Below are 17,895 nucleotides of genomic sequence, written 5' to 3'. Positions count from 1 at the left end.
ATATGGTTGCTGTTAAGTCAGTTCACTGTGGCCAAAGTTTCATGAGCTTGTGATAACACTTTTCTATATGGGAAGATTACATGATAAATATCTGCCGCTGTACTGACATAGGTATTTATTTACGCTTTAACTTGGCAACTGCATGAAAACTCAAGACATTATTTTGGGCCGCATACATACTCCTGAGATAATGTATGAATTCGGCCTCAAGAGTGGTTTCGATATATTTTCGATGAGGGCATTATTTAAATGAATTGTCAGATCAGACAATTTAATTCCTGTAAATCTGGGAGATTATTTTTATATGAAAAACATAATTTAGTTTGATAAAGCAGAGTTAAGTTCTAAATATACAAGGTTATGAGCTGCGCATTCTTCTTTGTGCTTTATTTTCTTGGTCCCATACTCTGCAGCTCCCATATAATTTAGCTTTGTGTGTAAATAATACGAGAAGGGGCGGGGGTTGTTAAGGGCAAGCATTCAACTTAAGCAACCTGAAAAAAACCTGACATGGCTATTTAAATTATTTCTGGCATCGCTTGAGCCAGATCACTTGGTTGACTTAATTTCCACTGGTGACCACAGCTATCTATTCCTGAAATGTAGCTTTCTTCTGGGGGTCCAATGGATACTTTATGTGTCAGTGTTTCATGCTGTGATTTAAATATTTAGTACATCCTTCAGTAGAATTACACAAATGTGTGACAAACTAATGAATTTGTGCACAAGATGTTCACCGTCACATAGGTGAAAAGAAGCTGGATCATCAAGTAGCACCATCAGCATTTTACTATTCAAAATAAGGACAAGCAGAGGCAGAAGTGAAGGTTTTCTTTGTTTGTTTCAACTGAAAGAGTTATTAAAATAATAAAACTAGAGCACACTAGTTTAGGTAAGATAATGCTTAATTTTAAACAATACAAAAACATCCAAACACAACACAGATTTTATGAACTGCTCTCTCTGAATTTTAATACAGTTTTCAGCTTATTTAAAACTGTTAGAATGACCATAAAGTAATTCAAAAGCCCCAGTTCCCACATGTATACAAAACCTGATTAACTTCCTCTATAGACCTTGGCCAGCATTCCAAGTATCACAAGGTTGCTTCTGCTTGTGCTAAGGGGGCTTATCTTCTCCCCTGTTCCAGTGGCAGCTCCCATACAAGCTGAAAGGCTCCACCCAAAGGCTGGTGGACCCTCTGGAATAGCTTTCAGGGGGCCCCAAAGTTTGTAGGGCAGGGTGGAAAAATGATCAAACTTCCTGCCTTGTGTGTGCAGAAGTGTCTTTCACACATGCACAGAGTAGTTTGGAGAGGCTTTGGTATTTGCACTTTTCAGTCCCGCAGAATGAAAATCAGAGTTCATTGAGAAGGTCCTATTTTGGTCATCAGATCCTACAAGGGATTTTCAGTAAAATAAGCCTGGTGTGTTAAAAAAACAGAAAAGAAAAGTTGTTTTATTTTCCAGGTAAGCTAGTGAGTGCTTTCTCAAAAGCATCAAGGTCCAACTAGTTTATATGTCATCTTATATGTTTATTTGATTTCCTTAGGAGAAGTAGCAACAGTGACTGGTACTAGTATAGAATGTGAAAAGTAATTTTCCCCATTTTGAAATGACAGGTTAAAAACTACAATTTTAGTTATCTTACAACAGGTACATTTTCTGTAGCAAACCAAATTCTTTATTTATTTTTATTATTTTAGAACAAAAAGAGATACTATACAACTTATTTTAAAATTATTGTGATTACATCATTGTTAAATCATAAGCATGCAGATAAAATAGAAAAACAGATTATATAAATTACTGATAAATTATTATTATTTGTAAAGGTAAAATAACTGAACAGCTGAATAAAAATGACAGCAGACAGTCAATTTGTTATCAAATGCACTTTGAACAGTTCACACTTGTGCATAAGGGAAAGCAGAATTACAGCTTTGCTAAAAACATGCATTTATACATTCCAATAAAAAAATCAAGCCTTTATCGTATCTATCCCTTCAGAAAAATTATAAAACAAATGACAGAAACAAATGCAAAATCGAAAAAACAATTTAACAATACTAATAAGGACAATATATTTCAAAAGCCCTGAATATAGTTTTTATAGATGAAGAACCTTTACTGAAATGTTAGAAAGCACTGTGCTGTAGTGTTGTATGCACAAAGGCAATCATTTCAATATGTAGCCTTCCTAATCCTAAAAGCTTAGATTAGATGAACTTTATACATAGTGTTTCTTGCCACTGACAGTATGTACACTGAATAATTCTATTACAAGTCATTAGTACCAAAAAGATTAAAATTTTAGATATTGCTTGTTCTGCCTTCAGGTATGCATATACGCAACCATACTGAAAATATACTTTTAAGGCAACTATTTATAATGCTGGTGCTTAGTTTCTAAGAATTAAAAAATTCTGGTTTGTAGGGGGGAAGGTTAGAGGACAGTAAGTATAAAGTACCCTTGTTGAAATTAAATACACTTAATGGTTATGTTATAATCTTAAAAGACAACCCAGCAGCTGCTTATCAAACAGAGCTCCCATGTAGATGGGCTTCCACAGAACATGTGCAGAGCTGTACCTGATATGGATCAGAATAGCGAATCCTTTTTCACATGGAAGCTCTGTAGATGCAACAAAGACCTGTGAAGTTTTGCAGTAGCAAACTAACATTAAACACTTTTTTATATAAAAAAGGATTTCCTACCCGAAATATCACTTCTCCTAAATGAGGGTTACTAGCCTGCTCCAACCTGCAGCATGAAAAGAGAGCTTCCACCTTCCTACTACTAGGAGAGGTATGATCAAAGTGGGGGCAATTCAGAATGAAACCAGACAACCCAATTTATATTGGCTATCATCCAGTGAAGCCAATCCTCCAGCAGCTTTCATGCCAAACCACTAAACTGCTTTTTAAAATTAGAAGGTTTTAAAAAAGTAGTTTGGAGGAGGTTCAGTAGAAGGAGCTGCTGGAAGGGAAACAGACAAGAAAACTCTGTTGCGCACATACCTCTAGATCATGGTCATAAGCATATAAGAATGTTTACTCATAGAAGAGGCTTCTCATGTAACAGACATCTCTGTGGGTATAAACCAAAACAGGGATCTAATTTTTTTTCAAAGGTCTCCATCAGTCTAGATAACTCTTAAGTAACATGCTGAGAGGTCATAAATGTATGTAAGAAACTGAAGTCATAGGATTTCAGACACAGAAAAAGTCTGCAACAGACCACAAGCTACATGACAACCAGTAAAAGGGACTAATATTGTACTCAATCCAAATCAAAGGCAGCTTGATGAGAAATAAGCAAACTGCAAAAAGATACTTGTCTACCATATGCTAAGATTTAGCCAGCCACAATGCATGACATTTGGAAGTTTATCTGTTGTTTAAAATTTCACAGTTCAACATATTTAACTGGAAATGCTTCTCATTTCCTGTAGCACAGGTTCTAGAATTAAAAAGCAAGTTTGAGAAAGCTGTCAGATGGGGTCATACTGAAAGTATTACTGTAAATTCATTTGGTGAAGGTGCTCTAAATTTATTCCAAGGTACCAAACGCTACTGTAGAACACTGATGGCTTATTTAAGAGCATACTCTACTTGCAAGGACACGGCAAACTCTGGGTTGTAGCCAACCAAGTTCATACTAACTTAGAGCTAATCATTTCAGTAGCTCTACTCACAGTAGAGTTTACTTGGATACAATCCTCTTTCTTCTTCCTCATGTTCAGATAAGCACTAGTCTAAACTATGATGGAGTATCTCATAGTTAAGTTTGCTTCTCTTGTGGACTGAGACCACTTACGACACATGGGGTGAATTCAAAACTGACTCTACGCTTCAGCTGAAGTCTGAACCTGCTCTTAGATCCTCACCTGCTGGGTCTTGAGAACTAGGCTCATGTAACAAGAGTCTATTGCTTGCAAGTCAAGACAAGAGAAGAAGGAAGAATTCACTACAATTAAAAAAGCACCAACATATCAAAGTCCAGCTAAAATTGAAAGTGCTTTAATTATTTCAATAGCCCTGTTTTGATAATGAGGCGTTAGTTATGCCAGCTCCAGACTGATATAGGTAAGGGGCCTAGATGAGGTCCCTCTCAGAAAAATGAAGCAGCTTTGAATCTAAGCAGATCTATGGCTAACTCTGCTCTGCCCCCACATTTCAGGGCCCTATGCTTTCTACCGCCATCGAGGCCACCACCGTGCTAGCTTTCCATTTGCCAAGTTTTCCACAGGTGGAGGGCAGCAAGGGCAGCAGATGGGCATCTAACTGTCACCAGCAGCACAGATCAAGAGGTTAAGATACCTCTACAAGCCATTTACAACAATCAAACCCAAGGTAATATTGCCTTGTTTTATATCTGATTTAAAATCATACATATACACTTGGACCTAGAGTTCCTGTGAGTGGAGTTGTATTCATGGGACACTCCCTCTGGGCATGAGGCAAGGTTTGCAAATTTCTCCTCCCTCCTGCAGCCAGCCCCCTGTAAGCTGCTCCACAGGGTTACCAGAACAGCATAGGAGGTGAGGCAGGGGCTGAAGGAGGGATCAGCATAAGCTGCCTCCTCCCCACTCAGTTCTTTCTGCGGATGGGACACTCTGGATCCATCCCTGCAACTGCCTTCCCAAAACCTGTCCCAGAGGGTTGGGAAATCCTTTGGACAGAACAGATTTACATTTGTGGAGGGATCAGCAAAGATTGAAGGAGAATTGATGAACATTGCTCCGTTTCCTATTCTGTTGACAGACATCGTCATCAGAGCAACACTGTTGGATAGAATTCACAAGCCTTATAAATAAAATTTTAAAACAATTCAAATATTGGTAAGAAAGGTCTATCTTATTATTAGACTCTTTGAACCTTTCTAATGCAGCAAAAATCCTAAATGAGTTTAGTTGGATTCACCTATATGAATGATGGCTAATTGATTCCACTAAATAAATTTGTTTCCTATGGCTTATACGATTCTTCTGTGCAGACCGGGATTCCCCAACACTTTAGATCCATTTCCCTCCCTAAGTATAAAGTGCTCTATTGATTTGGATGATTGTGGAAGAAATCAATGGGTTATATCCAAGTAAATGACTGCACATGCACAATGACTTCCATGAAAATAATGGAACTTCCCTTCCCTCTCCCTCCTCCCAATCTGCTCTGAAGGCCTGGGGGAACCCCTGGAGCTGACTGGGAGTGCGGGGGGGGGGGGAGGTTCATTTGTAGTCACAGAAGTCATACAGTATGTGCAATGATTTAATTGGACACAATCCACACTTCCTTTATATTCAGTATATGACACACTGCATATAACCAAACATGTGCAAAGAACATGTGTAGGCAATCAATGTATTACAAAACTAAACTTAAATCCCCTGAAGTGGACTTCAACCTCAAAATCAGATGTTATTTCTGAAATAATCTTGCACTACAGTATTTTAATGTGAAATTGGTATAAAACAGGTATAAAAACAGGCAGAATTAAAATATTATGTAATACACTGGAGGCATCCCAGGATAACCCTGCCCCCACACTAATGACATCTTTAAGGTTGCTTATACAGTGGTATCTCTGGTTACAAACGGGATCCATTCTGGAGGCCCAGGTGCATCCCAAAAACTTCATAACTGGAGGCGCCCTTCTGCGAATGCATGCACAGCAAAATCCAGAAATATACACTTCTGGGTTTGCCGCGTTCACAACCCGAAGTTTACGTATCCAGAGGGATACGTAAGCAGAGGTACAACTGTAAAAAACAATTCATAGCGGATTAAAGCAACCAACACAGTGAGCCAAACTGTTTCAAATAAATGAAAATGGGGAAGATGTATCTAGGATGGAATGTCCATACAGTGGTACCCCGGATTATGTACTTAATTCGTTCCGGGTTACAGTACGTAACCTGAAAAATTCGTTCTGCGCATGCGCAGACTGAAAAAACCGCGAAAACGCTCTGCGCAGATCGCGCTGCGTGGAGTTGCGCTTCCGGGTTAGCGGAGTTCGTAACCCAAAAACTACACAACCCAAAGCGTACATAACCCGAGGTACCACTGTAATTTGTGTTCCACTGTGGAGAAGTTCCTCTTTTTACTGCCTGCTTTGGTCATGATATCTGTAGCACCTGCACATACCCAACTCTTCTTTGCACTTGTCCAAGAGAACCCCAAACTTTTTAACATCCCCCCGAGTTTAAAAAGCAACAAGAATTTTGCAGATGATTTTTAAAAAGGGAACCCGAGGGAAAATACCAAGTATACATCACAGATAGATGCTTTTTGAAATGCTTTCACCAGGTTTCCAAACTGCTTTTTAAATTAAAAGAGTTCATGCCACTTGTTTTTATAAGCATTATCTAACAACTGGTGAGAGAAAAGCAGGAATCTGCCACTCTTTTTCTGAGTCATTCATATATATTATGCTTATTAGGCAGCTGGGTAGGCATAAATATCATTCAAATTGGATAACTAAATACATTCTTGTATACAAGCATTGCTAGCAAGGTTTGTGACCTGATAGTAAAATGAAGACCAAGCCCCCCCCCCCCCCCCGGATTAAAATGAATGTTCTGGGGAAAATATGTCTTGCACCTCAATTTACTCTTATGTCTACTATGAACACTGAGAATTCTTAAGTTAAATTCACTTTAATGAGATCAAACTTGCTTTGAGAAAACAAACTGTATAAGTTAAAATGAGACCTTCTTCTTCTACCAGTCACGGACCTTTGTTAGGACTGATCAAGAGCTGGAGAACATCTCCTGGTACCCATTTCTGATCAATATGAAGAAAAGCATTTAAATCATATAAATTTATGTTTTAAGAACAACACAAAGTATTTAATCAAACTTATACTGTAAAATACCTTGCTCACATATAAACTGGCAGAACATTTTTGTTTCACAGAAAACCTAGTCCAATTGCCATTTTAAAGAAGCTTGCTATTGAAATTCAAGACAGTCCAAGGAACAGAGTAAAAAACAAAACATGGAAGATCAAATAAATCTGAAAATAATTTTTAATTTAAAAGCATCTTCTGAAAAGTACCTGCTAGAGCAACCAGATGCAAGAGAGAATACAGTTCATGCACCTTTAATAGTTTTGCAGAAGAGAAGTTCTGCAGGTGTAGATTACATGATAAGGTACACCAATTAAAATTCCTTCTATGCAATTGTTAAAAATGCAGGAAGGAGCCTTTGTCCTCTTTTGCATCTGGCTGTCCTATTATCTGCATAGCCAAATTCCTATCATTCCTGCCAACGTAGGGGAAAAACACACCCTAGGAATCATCATCTTCTTGTTCTTGTTCTTCCATCTTTATCTCTAAACAAACTCAAGGGACTTTTCACATATGTATATAGATACAGTCATTCCTCTTCAGGTTGCGCACCAGAAGTACCGGAACGGGTTACTTCCAGGTTTCGGTGCTTGCGCATGCGCAGAAGCACTAAATCGCGCTTTGCGCATAAGGGTCGTGACCCACGCATGCGCAGACGCGGCACTGCGAGTTGCGAATGTGCCTCCCGCACAGATCATGTTTGCAACCCGAGCGTCCACTGTACTAGGAATGGGCCTCTTGCAGTCTATAGAAGCTCCTTTTGCGACACAGAACAGTCTCTTCTAGAACTTCAGTTGAACACAGTTTACCATTTAAAACATAGGAAAAGGTCAGTGAAACTATTACTGCTTATAACTAATTGAAAATGTTGATTTCCCCACCCACCCACCTCCAGCACACTAAAGTGCAAGCCTATCCTGAAATATGATTACACCTTCCCCTGCAGTCCCCAGCACCACATCCCACACAATTCCACAGGCAAGTGGCATTGGGGACTACAGTGAGAAGGATGTAATTGACAAAAATCACCTCCCGGCTCTCCACCAGAAGGAACCCACTGCTGGATCCAAAGTCTGGATCCAGCCTATGGTTTTGATGAATAAAACCTTAAGGTAAGTCAATCTTTGAAGAACTTACTGTAAAATGCTTTTGCAGTTCATGCGAGAACTGCAGGTCTAATGCAAAGAGTGCACAGAATTTTATTCTGCCATATTTATTAATTTTAAAATATTGATTGTTCGCATGAAACTAAGTGCATCATTTAAATAAAAAACAGCAACTTTAGGGTCACATGAGAAGTATCAAATGAAGAGCTCTCAAAGTTAACAACAAAAATATACTGAGGCATTGTTAATTAATAACAAAGCTTTTCAGTACGATGATTGCCCTATGTTCAGTCTATTTTTTCCAATAACTTCTCAATGCCATCTTTCCAATACACGATCATACACTGTATCTACCTTCTGGCAAGCTGACTGAACATTCACTAATAAAAGTGTATCTTACTCTCCATTAGATGAGAAGCCAGTTTAGAAAATATTCTTTTTTTAAAGCTGTGAATCTGAACCACCAGACACATAAAATGGTACCATAGCACGAATTATAAAGTGGCCCTGCCATACTAAATTAATAAAGCATTGTTCAGTGCATTTTGAAGCAATCAGTTGTGATACCCTCTTTATAATGTTGGATCCAAACTGGGTAAGCTTCATATACAGAAAATATACTGTATATACTGCTTTATAAAGACCAAATAAAAAATAAAAAAAATTAAGAAGACGAAGCCATACTAAAAACATATTTATTTATACAGGAAACAGGTATAGGACTGAGTCTATAAATAATCTGCATCTAACCTGTTTCTGAATCTTCACTGTCGGAGGAGCTGGACTCACTGGTGCTCTCAGACTCTGAGGAGGAGAACCCCTTCATTTTAGAGGAACCAGCAATTACATCCACTTTCTCTGCTGCAACAAGATAATAGCACAATATTGTCATTGGATAAGAATATAATCCAGAACCCATTCTTGTGCTATGCAGTATTCCCGTTAAACACTATGGCCTTGCTACTCTTTTCCCTGTGGAAGATTTGTGCATACTGATACGTTTTTAACTGGGCCAAATGAAGTAATACTTTCAAAAGGGCAGGGAGAATGTGCTGCCATGCTGTTCTTTTTCTTTCTAAGGCTTCAACATAAAACATGTAGAAGAAAAGTTTGCATTGTTATATAGTCCTTTAAAAACAATGCAGAATTAATGGGACTCTACATACAAAAAAGGAAACATTTTAAGATCTGTCAGATTTCTCAAATAGTAATAACTACTTCAAAATGCATTTATTTTCTGCTGTGCACCTCTTTTAAAAAGTTTGTCCTTCCTTTGAATAATGTGTATGTGAAAGTAGTCAATTATTTATAATAAAACTTTTAATAATTTCCAGCAGTGGAGATGTATCATAGAGACTTTGTTCGTTGCTTTATAAGATACCAGCCTATGGTCTTAGAAATATTATCTGCAACTAAAAAAAAGTTTTGTGTCTGGTTGTGGTGAACAGTTTCATAATAAATAGAACATTCATAAGTTTTACAAAACAGTTAAAATAGGCTACAATGGCATAAAAGAGAAATATGGTGTGTTTTATAGCTGTTTGAAGAGAAAATATTTGTAATGTAGTTACTGTATTTTCCGGCGTATAAGACGACCCCCAACTTTTCCAGTTAAAATATAGTTGGAAATATACTCGACCGCAGATTCTCCACCTCCACCGTATAAGACAACCCCCCACTTTTGAGAAGATTTTCCTGGATTACAAAGTAGTCTTATATGCCAGAATATACAGTATAACACTATGATCCAATGGCCTGTATCATAGGCCATCAAGAAAGTCCAGTGATTATATCTAATAGATCTGTTCTTTATGATTAATCTAATTCATCATTTACTGGAATGGGGGATTCTTTTTCCCTACATGAATTTATAGTGCCTGAATATTAATATGTTCCCCCATCTCTCTATACAGTGGCAAGAGATTTAATACACAGCGCTGGAATGTAACACAACTGCTCTGAGCTTGAAAGGTACCTTGAGGTTTCCTCTTTTTCCGTAAACAAGATGTTACATATCTTTCCAGCTCCCGCAATGTGGATGCCTTTAATGTCTCAAAGTCAATTTCAATCTCATCAGGATTGGAGTTTTTCAGCGTGGGTTCTCTTGACTGGATGATATGGACAACCCGGCCTAGTTTTTCGCCAGGGAGTTTGTTAATGTCCAGACTCAACTGTCTCTTTTCTTCATAAGACATTGGTTTACATTTCTCCTCCTCCTCAGATTCATAAGCAGGAGGTGGCTTGGTGTTCTTCAGAGTCACGGGCTCCTTCTTACTACTTAAAGAACAATTATTAATGCATTATTTTACAAAACAATGATTTTAGACAGACAGCAAAATGCTATTCTAAAGTGTGTTGTTAATTATGTTTGCAATTTGTTAGCATTGTCTACTACATTCTGAAATCTGGTATAGTCAAATGCCTAATAATCTGAGCTGAAAATCAAGAACTTTACAGTTCAAATCTTATCTTAGTCATATAGCCTTACTAGGTGGCCTTAGCCAAGACATCACCTCATACCCTCAACCCACTTGGAATTTGGAAACAATAATACTGACCTCTTTTCCAGAGTAAAGTAAGGATTGCCAAGATAATATATATGAAAATCACTGAATACTAAGGGGGCTATATAAATGCAAAGTATTACTGTTTCAGCAAAACAAAAACAAAACAAAAAACAACAACAACAACAAAACCCAACCCAGTACATATAAAATGACATATAGCAAAAGAAGAAGAAAATCACAGGGGAGCAACATGTATTTGCAGAATGCAAATACAATCTTAGTTTGTTATGAAATTGGGTAAGGGAGGAATAGCATAGATAATGATTTGCTATATTTGCAATAGAGACTACACTCTTGAAGGTGCCACAGCACATTAAGGAGATGACTTAAACTGAGTATGGAAATTAGGTCATCACCTGATAGATATCCAGATAGTTCAAAAATATCCCCCCCAAAGGGAGGGGCAAGAATGCCAGCTCCCTGCCTTGAGGTCTAGAATGTTCTGGAGTGGGCTCTGTGCAGGTGTAGAACCCCATGAGTGGGACTGCACAGACCCAAAAGAACCACTTAGTGGGAAAGAATTTGCTCCATGCCTAATTACTCTCTATACTTCCATTTGCTCCTCACAGCAGTTGGCAGCTCAACATTATTATTATTATTATTTTTAAAAAGCTAACTGATTGTTACGTTATATTTAAACCTAAACTTTGTTTCTGTTTTTTTTTTTTAAAAAAAACACCATGTAGTCCTATTCCACAGTGAACACACACATTTGACAAAACTCCAGGAGCCAGTTTAGAGAAATTTATGTCTTCACTCTAAAATGGAAAGGCATGCAATTCTCACTTAAGTGATGATCTCTGCATCTTAAAATATGGGCCTTATATAAAACAAAGATATCAATATAAATCATGGGTTGCATCCAATGTTTGTTATGCTCAGAATAGATCCACTGAAATAGACCCATAGAAATTAATGGACATGTAAATTAGGTAGATTAATTTCAATGTGTACTCAAGCACAACTTAAGTTGGATACAGCCTCATAATTACAACTTCCCAACACAGCAGTCTGTTCAAGGACTGCTTGAAATGATTTTACTGATACTAAGGTTTTCTAACATGCAAAAAGTCCTCAATTGCTCCTCAAAATCTAGAGCGCAAACCGGAGACTGCTGGAGTAAGCCTTTGTAAAGGATCTGCTAAAACCAAAATCCTGTACAGTGGTACCTCGCAAGACGAATGCCTCGCGCAACGAAAAACTCGCTAGATAGACGAAAGGGTTTTGCAATTTTTTAGGTGACTCACAAGACGAATTTTTCTATGGTCATGCTTCGCAAGACAAAAATTTCAATGCATTCCTATGGGAATTAAATTTCAATGCATTCCTATTGGAACCCGTGCTTCGCAAGATGGAATTTTCGCAATACGAAACGACTCACGGAACGAATTAATTTCGTCTTGTGAGGCACCACTGTACATACTTAGTTTTCCTAAAAGCCAAAAAAGCTCAAATAACTGGTAAAGTCTAAACAAAATAAAAAATTCCTTCCAGTAGCACCTTAGAGGCCAACCAAGTTTGTTCTTGGTATGAGCTTTCGTGTGTATGCACACTTCTTCAGATACCACAAATGGTAAAGGTACCGGTACCCATGACCATTAGGTCCAGTCCCGAATGACTCTGGGGTTGCGGCGCTTATCTCACTTTATTGGCTGAGGGAGCCGGCGTACAGCTTCCAGGTCATGTGGCCAGCATGACAAAGCCGCTTCTGGTGAACCAGAGCAGTGCACAGAAATGCCGTTTACCTTCCCGCTGGAGTGGTACCTATTTATCTACTTGCACTTTGACGTGCTTTCGAACTGCTAGGTTGGCAGGAGCAGGGACTGAGCAACAGGAGCTCACCCCATCGCGGGGATTCGAACCGCCAACCTTCTGATTGGCAAGCCCTAGGTTCTGTGGTTTAACCCACAGTGCCACCCACGTCCCAGGTGTAAATAAATGGTAGTGCTGTATAACTAGAGTTTTACTTTCATAATACTATATGGTTGAAAATAATGTGAATTCAACTAGAGGTTTTAGATATTTGAAGTATTAGAAGTTTTGCCATAATCCTGACAACACACTTGTTCTTCAGTCCAAACAAATCAAATAAACTTAGATTTGAACACAGAAGGCTGACCTTGAGTTACTGTTACTGCCATTATTTTTCTTGGCCTTCTTAGGTGGTGGATCCTTGGTTTTATTTTTTTTATTCTCTTCTACTTCTTCTTTCTTTTTGTGCTTCTCCTTTTTCTTTTCTTTCTTGTCTTTCTCCTTCTTCTTTGGTTTGTTCTGCTGTGGCTGGGACAGGGCAGCCAACTGCTCATGCACTGCTTTAAGCTAAGGAGTGGACATAAAGATCAATACAATTTTGTTCTGATCTCTTCATTTTAATCTCCCCTTGCAAAAAAAAAGGGGGGGAGTGCTGATCCCTCTGCTTACTTTGGTGCCATCTAACTGCTTTTTTTTAACTAAGAGTTGTGTGTGTAATGTTATCAAGATCACCCATTCTACATGAGCAATACAGTGGTACCTCTAGATACAAACGGGATCCATTCCGGAGCCCCGTTTGTATCCTGAGAAGTCCGCAACCCGCAGCACCACTTCTACGCAAACGCGGGTTGCGATTTGGAACATCTGTGTGTGACGTCACTGCGCGCGTCTGCACATGCATGACCCGCCGAACCCGGAAGTACTCCGTTCCATTACTTCCGGGTTCAGCGCATTCGTATCCCGTGCCGTTTGCAACCCGCAGCAAACGCAACACAAGGTACGACTGTATTGCCTATTGAGCAGGAAGGGAAGAAACAATGAAGTGTTTAACTCTAGTTGCTAAAGCAATTAAGACAGGCATGGAAGGTCAAGATTCTCCTTTAGCCCATGCTTCTTCTCTTCTCACATCGTATCAATAGTGCAAAGAGTGTGACTCTCAGGCTTCAACAATTTCACTCACAAAGCAAAGTGCAGTGCTGTCCATTGTCAGCAACCAATCCTGCCTTTCAACTTTGAAGCTAAAAAGTTGGGCAGAGATTGTCCCAGCAGTTGCATAATGATACTCATCACCTTTCTAGCTCCAAAGTTGGGAGGAAGACTCAAACAGGCCACTCAAAAATTATAGACCCAAAGCGATTCCAGACTCTTTTCACACTAGAATTCAATAGTACATACAAGAGGAATGTGTGAAAGTAAACTCTGCCTGATTCTTTTCAAGTAAAATTGTAAGTCCTGGGATAAAAAAAACTTATGATAACTGGCTACAAAGAACATATGTTCACTTTTCTCCCTTCTCACCTGCTACAGATCTGAGAACTTTGGGTTCTCTTCCTCCTTTGAAGTCTCAAGTTGCAGGCTTGCAAAATAATGAACTCCAATGTGGGCCAGAAGACCAAGACTTTGCATATGGTTGGGTATACAGGGAACTGAACAGATCCTTACTCCAAACCTGAAAACTGCAGTTAAGTGGACCAAAGGTGATACAGATTCTGAAGCATAAATAGACTACCTGTTCCTGGAGCTCTGCTAGCCGCTGAGCTCGTTCTTCTTCAGAATCATCGGATGAACTGTCACTATCAGAGGAGCTGTCACTACTGCTATCACTGGATGAAGGTGGGGGCACTTTGGGTGGAGGCTGCACCACTACTGGAGAGGAAGCTGGAATCACAGGTTCTTCAGGATCATCTGGCATTTTAGCAAAACGCATCTCGAATACATCCTGGAGAAATACAATAAGCAATATATACATTAATCCCCACTCGGCAACCACCTTTAGGATGCTTCTTCCACCAAAACGGAATCACCAGTGGTATCCCTAGTTCCAAACCCAGAGGGGAAGTCCAGTAGGATACCATGCTCAGTGGATACTAGCCAGAAGACTCCATAGAATCACATTCCTCCTGTCTCTTTCCCAGCAAAGTTTGTCAACCAGGTTTTGAGCTTTTCTCAAAACTAGGCCTCATGTCTAAGACCTTACTGAAAAATAAATGGTGTACGCATATTTTACAGATCTATTTTTTGCCTAGAGTAATGTATATATTTGGTGCTTATAGTTGCATGTTTTGTGTTAGTTTAATATTTCAGTATTTTCTTCTGATTAATTTTGTTGAACTCTTAAAAGTAACATTTTAATACAGAACTTAATTTTAAAGAAATGTTTTCTTTACCTGCAGTTTCCGTGCCATAGCAACCACCTCATGATCAGGAGGATTATACTTGTAACAATTGGAAAACATCAATCTGACATCAGCTGCAAATTCCTGAGCATCTCTATAATCCCGGTTCTCCAGTTTCGACTACAAATGTAAAAAATTAAAATTCTGCCATTAATATTTCAAATACAATACATGAAGAATATGGAGCAATGAAACCAATATTTTTGCACTTCTATCACCTGTCTGTCTGTGGGTATATGCACAAGGAAGCTACAGCAAGATTTATTACAGGCAATGGTTATACTGTACTTTAGAGATGTTTGCAGTACCGTACAGTAAACTACTTTTTAAATATTCTGAAATTTCTCACAACATTCAATGTTGTGGGGAGCAATCTATTATAGGACATATGCATTGGCACAGTAGATCCTTGATAGGTACTTGCCCAGTCTGAAAAGAAGTCTAAAAAGCAATTCATAGAATGTTGGTGTTCCTACTGCAGAAACATAGAAATCTTTTAAGTAATAGTTTTAAAAATCCCATAGTTTTATATCCTCACTGTCTTTGGAAAGCAGGCCAGATGCATTGAGTAGCACAGGGCAAGACTCAGGAGAACTGCCTCTTTCCAGCAGCCAGAAGGGGTAGCTATTGCAAGAAACAAATAGGGATAAGAAATAGAATAAGATCACATCTTCCCTCTCCTACAGGAGTAGATTACTTGAATAGTACTTGCACTACAGCTGCATGTTAAGTTCTTTACTATGCTAATAAGATGGCTGTTACCACTATAAGGGAAGGTCAGTGAAGATACGGGTTGGCCCTTCCATTAGATAAACTGAGGCAACTGCAAATTACACCACCTGAAGCCCATTGCTTACCTCTCTTGGCTGGCCCTGCTGCTGCCTGTTCGCTGAAGCTCTCTCCTCCCTCCAGGAAACACTAATGGAGGGGGGCGGAGTTCCATTTATCAGAGCAAAGCATTTTGGGCAGAGGAGCCATGAAAGTGCATGTGCTGCCATGGTTTGTGGTGGCAGCTACTAATGCCTAAGACCGGAGGGAGTTGCAGTAACTTTAAGCTCCCCGATTCCATTTTTAGTATCATTAAGCACTGCAGCAAGCTGCAGCACCACATGTGTTTTCATGGTCCCCACCCCAATCTCGGATTCATTATTTGGAGGTAAGGATCCCTCCAGGTCATTCCTAGAACTAGGCAGGGAGGAAGGAGGTAAGAGGTGGAAGCCTTGTTGGCGCTGCAACATAATGTAATCACGTGTGTGAATGTGTGTATGTCAGAACAATACACTCTGAAGTAGCAGCAAAACAGACAGACAGAAAGCCGGGGAGGGGAGCTATAGCCAGCACAGCAATGAAGAGAAGGGGCAACAGCAGCTTGGGTGACGCAATCTCTTGCACCAGCCCTGATATGAACACAGCACATTTGACAAATAAAACTACACATGACATCTTGGGGAAATTTGGTCCACAATGCCTCCAATGTACTGGATAGCCACATTTATACAGCCAGCCAGTGCATTCTTGACCATGTTGGTGCCCCCCCCAGAAGTCTAACTTATGAAGAGACTCATATTTGCATCAATCCATCCTCTTTTCCCTTTAGCAAATTTATTCCTCCACCTACCTATCCTTTTTGCACCAAAATTATTAACAACATTCAATTAATTTATTCCCCCTCTCCACATCAAATCTGTCTTAATAATCACTTTTAAAAGCAGACCTGTAGCTCTGACAAGAAGCCTTGTTTACAAAAACAGAAAATGTTTACTTCTCTGTAGTTCATCCTCATTCCCCACTTCCACACAGCAAAGCCTTAGGCACAGACAAGGTGACCAACTAGGAACTCCACAGCCCTAAGCTGAACCTGACAAAGAAAAAGCCAGAAGAATTTCTTCCTGTATTAATTTTTATATAAGTAGCACAGCCAATGAAGGTCAGTGGAGTAACCAAAACGAACCCCACCCCCCAATTCTTATGGATGAAATTACTGTCAAACTTAGTTGCTGCAGTGTTACCCTGATAGCATCAGAAAGAGAAACTGCAGATGAAATAGCTGAGCTTGGAAGCCAATAATGGTGCTACTGGTATTAAATAAGACCTTATGTATGGCTCCACAGTCTGAGCAACTCTGCTAAGAACAACCTCCTGTGCCTCACCTATATTATTCTTCAGAAATTGACTCTCTGAATGGCTTTGACCATTTAACTCTGCTTCTGGCCCTCTAATGCTTAAAATTCAACCATCTACCTGTATTTGATCACATTACATGCCTATGGCTATTCAGACTTGTAGTTTCTGCTTTTGGACTTAACCCATACTTGCCTTGGTACGTACCCTTTGAGTATGTGACAATGTGGTATACCCATTAGATGGGGATGGTGACTACTTGAACCATAGTTGTGCTCTATCATAGAAAGCATGGCTGGAACCCTAAAAAGGAGCATTCTACATGGCAACGTTTTGTTGCAAGTCTTATTATTATGTATTGATGAATACTGAACATGTGTCATCCAAGTCCTATACAGCTTTAAATCCTATTCGGCCTTTCAACTCATTAGCGAGACATCATCTCCTTATTATCCTTCTACTTTTCCCTTTTCTATTCCATCGAGAAAGTTGTCATTATTTTCTGCACAAAACCTGTTTTGTTGATTTCTAACTAGTTTTCCCACTGTGCTACCCCATGACATTATATATTAATTGATGGTGAGCTCTGGAAAAACCTTCTGAGCATCTGTGCTCTCCCTGCCAAGAAAACTGTCCCCCAACTCCACCCTGGTAGTACAATTGCTTGCAATTTGCTGCTGGTTCTGGAAAGTCCTATGGTAGCAGCATAGTAACTCTGAGCAAAGGCTACAAATTGGAGAAGTCCCTTCAAGGTGGGACTGTGGTGAAGCTGAGAAGTCTGACTATAGGGAGAAGCTCTTTCACTGTAAGATGAAAACTGCCAATGGTTTCTTAATCACTTGCTACTGTCACCTCCACAGTAAAGATAGTACTTTGGACTTGCTGAAGAGGGAGAAGAAAAGCTAGTCACTTTCACTGCTACTTTTTGCAGCCTTTGTCGATAACCAAGGTTGAGCAAGATTTGTGCATCTAACTGCACCTAGATTTTTCTCAGATCAGCATACACAGTTGTTTTTGCATCCAACTACCAAGATCAAACCCTCCCCCCTTCCAGTGGAAATTAAGTTGAAAATAACTGGACAAAGGGGCCAAGAATACTTGTCT

General features: G+C 39.3%; 1 protein-coding gene and 1 long non-coding RNA gene across 8 annotated transcripts in view; one reads left to right on the top strand and one right to left on the bottom strand.

Annotated features, from left to right (window-relative positions):
• Positions 1-14,882, top strand: part of LOC117041176 — a 39,355-nt gene extending 24,473 nt beyond the window's left edge. Inside the window, exons 1-4 of one of the 2 annotated variants that reach the window (XR_004425941.1) lie at positions 7,760-7,961; positions 9,869-9,926; positions 13,802-13,971; positions 14,668-14,882. This is a non-coding gene — a long non-coding RNA (uncharacterized LOC117041176). Of the gene's footprint in view, positions 1-7,759; positions 7,962-9,868; positions 9,927-13,801; positions 13,972-14,667 lie in introns of those variants that run through there. The other variant, XR_004425940.1, reaches the window with a different exon arrangement.
• The window catches only part of BRD4 (bromodomain containing 4), a 65,881-nt gene that overhangs the window by 12,009 nt on the left and 35,977 nt on the right, over positions 1-17,895 (bottom strand). For 5 of the 6 annotated variants that reach the window (XM_033139630.1, XM_033139625.1, XM_033139629.1 and 2 more), the window contains 5 exons: positions 14,662-14,790; positions 14,004-14,213; positions 12,642-12,841; positions 9,931-10,232; positions 8,706-8,816 (listed from right to left, as the gene is read on the bottom strand). In XM_033139630.1, the coding sequence (XP_032995521.1) occupies positions 8,706-8,816; positions 9,931-10,232; positions 12,642-12,841; positions 14,004-14,213; positions 14,662-14,790 (952 nt within the window). The remainder of the gene's footprint in view (positions 1-8,705; positions 8,817-9,930; positions 10,233-12,641; positions 12,842-14,003; positions 14,214-14,661; positions 14,791-17,895) is intronic. The other variant, XM_033139628.1, reaches the window with a different exon arrangement.

This window comes from Lacerta agilis, chromosome 2 (assembly GCF_009819535.1).
Source record: "Lacerta agilis isolate rLacAgi1 chromosome 2, rLacAgi1.pri, whole genome shotgun sequence".
Taxonomy (NCBI): domain Eukaryota; kingdom Metazoa; phylum Chordata; class Lepidosauria; order Squamata; family Lacertidae; genus Lacerta; species Lacerta agilis.
The sequence above is the reverse complement of the archived record's forward strand: the minus strand, read 5'-3'. Positions and strand labels throughout refer to the sequence as shown.